General features: G+C 46.8%; 1 protein-coding gene across 1 annotated transcript in view; it reads left to right on the forward strand.

Annotated features, from left to right (window-relative positions):
- LOC135519856 (threonylcarbamoyladenosine tRNA methylthiotransferase-like) overlaps positions 1-5,000 on the forward strand; it is a 528,096-nt gene that overhangs the window by 131,113 nt on the left and 391,983 nt on the right. Inside the window, exon 6 of the mRNA XM_064945063.1 lies at positions 4,750-4,870. Within this exon, the coding sequence (XP_064801135.1) occupies positions 4,750-4,870 (121 nt within the window). The remainder of the gene's footprint in view (positions 1-4,749; positions 4,871-5,000) is intronic.

Consider the following 5,000-nt stretch of genomic DNA (forward strand, 5'->3'; position numbering starts at 1 on the left):
AGAGGGTAAGTAATAATATGGGGATGAGGTAGTTGGGTGTGCTATTTACAGACTGGCTGTGTACAGGTACTGTGATCGGTAAGCTGCTCAGACAGCTGATGCTTAAAGTTGGAGAGGGAGATATGAGTCTCCAGCTTCAGTGATTTTTGTTCAATTCGTTCCAGTCATTGGCAGCAGAGAACTGGAAGGAAAGGCGGCCAAAGGAGGTGTTGTCTTTGGGGGTGACCGGTGAGATATACCTGCTGGAGCAAGTGCTACTGGTGGGTGTTGCTATGGTGACCAGTGAGCTGAGATAAGGCGGGGCTTTACCTAGCAAAGACTCATAGATGACCTGGAGCCAGTGGGTTTGGTGACGCATATGTAGTGAGGGCCAGCCAACAAGAGCAACCAGGTCGCAGTGGTGGGTAGTATATGGGGCTTTGGTGACAAAACGGATGGCACTGTGATAGACTACATCCAATTTTCTGAGTAGAGAGTTGGGGGCTATTTTGTGAATGACATCGCCGAAGTCAAGGATCGGTAGGATGGTCAGTTTTACGAGGGTATGTTTGGCGGCATGAGTAAAGGAGGCTTTGTTGCGAAATAGGAAGCCGATTCCAGATTTAATTTTGGATTGGAGATGTTTGACGTGAGTCTGGAAGGAGAGTTTACAGTCTAGCCGGACACCTAGGTATTTATAGTTGTCCACATATTCTAGGTCAGAACCGTCCAGGGTGGTGATGCTGGATGGGCGGACGGGTGCGGGCAGCAACCAGTTGGAAGAGCATGCATTTAGTTTTACTAGCATTTAAGAGCAGTTGGAGGTCACGGAAGAAGTGTTGTATGGCATTGAAGCTCATCTGGAGGTTCGTTAACACAGTGTCCAAAGAAGGGCCAGAAGTATACAGAATGGTGTCGTCTGCATAGAGGTGGATCAGAGAATCACCAGCAGCAAGAGCCACATTACATTTACATTTAAGTCATTTAGCAGACGCTAAGTCATTGATGTATACAGAGAAGAGAGTCGGCCCGAGAATTGAACCCTGTGGCACCCCCATAGAGACTCCCAGAGGTCCGGACAACAGGCTCTCCGATTTGACACACTGAACTCTGTCTGAGAAGTAGTTGGTGAACCAAGCGAGGCAGTCATTGGAGAAACCAAGGCTGTTGAATCTGCCAATAAGAATGCTGTAATTGACAGAGTCGAAAGCCTTGGCAAGGTCGATGAAGACGGCTGCACAGTACTGTCTTTTATCGATGTCGGTTATGATGATATCGTTTAGGACCTTGAGCGTGGCTGCGGTGCACCCATGACCAGCTCGGAAACATAGTGGAGAAGGTACGGTGGGATTCGAAATGGTCGAGGATCTGTTTGTTAACTTGTTAACTTCGAAGACCTTAGAAAGGGCAGGATGGATATAGGTCTGTAACAGTTTGGGTCTGGAGTGTCTCCCCCTTTGAAGAGGGGGATGACCGCGGCAGCTTTTCAATCTTTGGGGATCCCAGACGACACGAAAGAGAGGTTGAACAGGCTAGTAATGGGGGTTGCATCAATTTTGGCTAATAATTTTAGAAAGAGGGGGTCCAGATTGTCTAGCCCGGCGGATTTGTAGGGGTCCAGATTTTGCAGCTCTTTCAGAACATCAGCTGTCTGGATTTGGGCGAAGGAGAAGCGGGGGGGATTGGGCAAGTAGTTCTACTGGACCTTCATCAAGACATACCAGACCCCTCATCTAGACATACCAGACCCCTCATCTAGACATTCTACTGTATCTACCAACACACAGTATCATCATATCTACATACCAGACCTGGTACCCCTCATCTAGACATTCTACTGTATCTACCAACACACAGTATCACCATATCTACATACCAGACCTGGTACCCCTCATCTAGACATACCAGACCTGGTACCCCTCATCTAGACATACCAGACCCCTCATCTAGACATTCTACTGGATCTACCAACACAGTATCATCATATCTACATACCAGACCTGGTACCCCTCATCTAGACATACCAGACCCCTCATCTAGACATTGTACTGTATCTTCTACTGCATCTGTGGCTCCCCGGTGTCTCTACAGGGCTCTCTGTTGATCTCCCTCACAGAAGGGGAGGAGGTGGAGGAACAATGTTTTTAACATCCATGACTTTTCACTGAACCAGTGAAATATAGAAGGACATGATCTTACCTCTATCTGGGGAGTTGATGCTCTTCTCTCCCAGTTATTATCATGTAGATGGGTTGTAGAAGTGATTTAGCTGGTGTTATGAGTTCACATTCTTCTGGAGGCAGGAGGAGCTGGCAACAGTAATTACATTCTAGCCTGTGATGTGGGGGCTGAGAGAAGCTCGGTTGCCGTCTCGGACACATTCACGTTTGATACGACGAAGGGCATTAAGCACCTGGTCTCATCGTCTTCATCTCTCCACTGATTTATAACAAAACAATGAGAAAACATCAGACTGAGGAGAGAGAGATACCTCACCTCTTATGAGAGATCTCTATGGGTCACGATGTCTTCCAGTTTGCTTTTACTCCCTCTCTCATCTCTTTCATCTCTTTCATCTCTTTCATCCCTCCCTCCCTCCCTCCCTCCCTCCCTCCCTCCCTCCCTCCCTCCCTCCCTCCCTCCCTCCCTCCCTCCCTCCCTCCCTCCCTCCCTCCCTCCCTCCCTCCCTCCCTACAGTACCTCCCTCCCTCCCTCCCTACAGTACCTCCCTCCCTCCCTCCCTCCCTACAGTACCTCCCTACAGTACCCTCCCTCCCTCCCTCCCTCCCTACAGTACCTCCCTCCCTCCCTCCCTCCCTACAGTACCTCCCTCCCTCCCTCCCTACAGTACCTCCCTCCCTCCCTCCCTCCCTACAGTACCTCCCTACAGTACCTCCCTCCCTCCCTCCCTCCCTACAGTACCTCCCTCCCTCCCTCCCTCCCTACAGTACCTCCCTCCCCTCCCTCCCTCCCTCCCTACAGTACCTCCCTCCCTCCCTCCCTACAGTACCTCCCTCCCTCCCTCCCTACAGTACCTCCCTCCCTCCTTCCCCCCCTCCCAGGTGTAGTGATATATATCAGAGTGTAGAGTTATGTTGTAACAGGTCATAATGGCTGAAATTGGTTTCTGTCTTGTTATATTGATCAGGGAGAAAGGGGTCAGGTTCTGGTATCTGTCTTGTTATATTGATAAGTGGTCAGGTTCTGTAATGTCTTGTTATATTGATAAGGGGTCAGGTTCTGGTATCTGTCTTGTTATATTGATAAGGGGTCAGGTTCTGTAATGTCTTGTTATATTGATAAGGGAGAAAGGGGTCAGGTTCTGTAATGTCTTGTTATATTGATAAGGAGTCAGGTTCTGTAATGTCTTGTTATATTGATAAGGGAGAAAGGGGTCAGGTTCTGTAATGTCTTGTTATATTGATAAGGGAGAAAGGGGTCAGGTTCTGTAATGTCTTGCTATATTGATAAGGGGTCAGGTTCTGTAATGTCTTGTTATATTGATAAGGGGCCAGGTTCTGTAATGTCTTGTTATATTGATAAGGGAGAAAGGGGTCAGGTTCTGTAATGTCTTGTTATATTGATAAGGGGTCAGGTTCTGTAATGGCTTGTTATATTGATAAGGGAGAAAGGGGTCAGGTTCTGTAATGGCTTGTTATATTGATAAGGGGTCAGGTTCTGTAATGGCTTGTTATATTGATAAGGGAGAAAGGGGTCAGGTTCTGTAATGTCTTGTTATATTGATAAGGGGTCAGGTTCTGTAATGTCTTGTTATATTGATAAGGGAGAAAGGGGTCAGGTTCTGTAATGTCTTGTTATATTGATAAGGGAGAAAGGGGTCAGGTTCTATAATGGCTTGTTATATTGATAAGGGGTCAGGTTCTGTAATGTCTTGTTATATTGATAAGGGAGAAAGAGGTCAGGTTCTGTAATGTCTTGTTATATTGATAAGGGAGAAAGGGGCCAGGTTCTGTAATGTCTTGTTATATTGATAAGGGAGAAAGAGGTCAGGTTCTGGTATCTGTCTTGTTATATTGATAAGGGAGAAAGGGGTCAGGTTCTGTAATGTCTTGTTATATTGATAAGGGGTCAGGTTCTGGTATCTGTCTTGTTATATTGATAAGGGAGAAAGGGGTCAGGTTCTGTAATGTCTTGTTATATTGATAAGGGGTCAGGTTCTGTAATGTCTTGTTATATTGATCAGGGAGAAAGGGGTCAGGTTCTGTAATGTCTTGTTATATTGATACGGGAGAAAGGGGTCAGGTTCTGTAATGTCTTGTTATATTGATAAGGGGTCAGGTTCTGTAATGTCTTGTTATATTGATAAGGGAGAAAGGGGTCAGGTTCTGTAATGTCTTGTTATATTGATCAGGGAGAAAGAGGTCAGGTTCTGTAATGTCTTGTTATATTGATCAGGGAGAAAGGGGTCAGGTTCTGTAATGTCTTGTTATATTGATAAGGGAGAAAGGGGTCAGGTTCTGTAATGTCTTGTTATATTGATAAGGGGTCAGGTTCTGGGTCACTCAGTGTCCTGACTAGTATTTGTGTGTGAAGGTCACTCGGTGTCCTGACTAGTATTTGTGTGTGTTGTGTGTGAAGGTCACTCTGTGTCCTGACTAGTATTTGTGTGTGTTATGTGTGAAGGTCACTCTGTGTCCTGACTAGTATTTATGTGTGAAGGTCACTCTGTGTCCTGACTAGTATTTGTGTGTGTTGTGTGTGAAGGTCACTCTGTGTCCTGACTAGTATTTGTGTGTGTTGTGTGTGAAGGTCACTCGGTGCGTCTGCTGGGTCAGAAGAAGGACAACGGGAAGCGTCTCGGCGGAGCCAGACTGGATCTGCCCAAGATTAGAAAGAACCCTCTGATAGAGATCATTTCAATCAATACAGGGTAAGCTGCTGTCTTCAACCGGGGGAAACACACACACACACACACACACACACACACACACACACACACACACACAGGTAGCCGGCGACAAACGGGGGGAGGCCAGAGGTAGCTCGCTAGACCGGTGCCT

Source organism: Oncorhynchus masou, chromosome 29 (genome assembly GCF_036934945.1).
Source record: "Oncorhynchus masou masou isolate Uvic2021 chromosome 29, UVic_Omas_1.1, whole genome shotgun sequence".
NCBI lineage: Eukaryota > Metazoa > Chordata > Actinopteri > Salmoniformes > Salmonidae > Oncorhynchus > Oncorhynchus masou.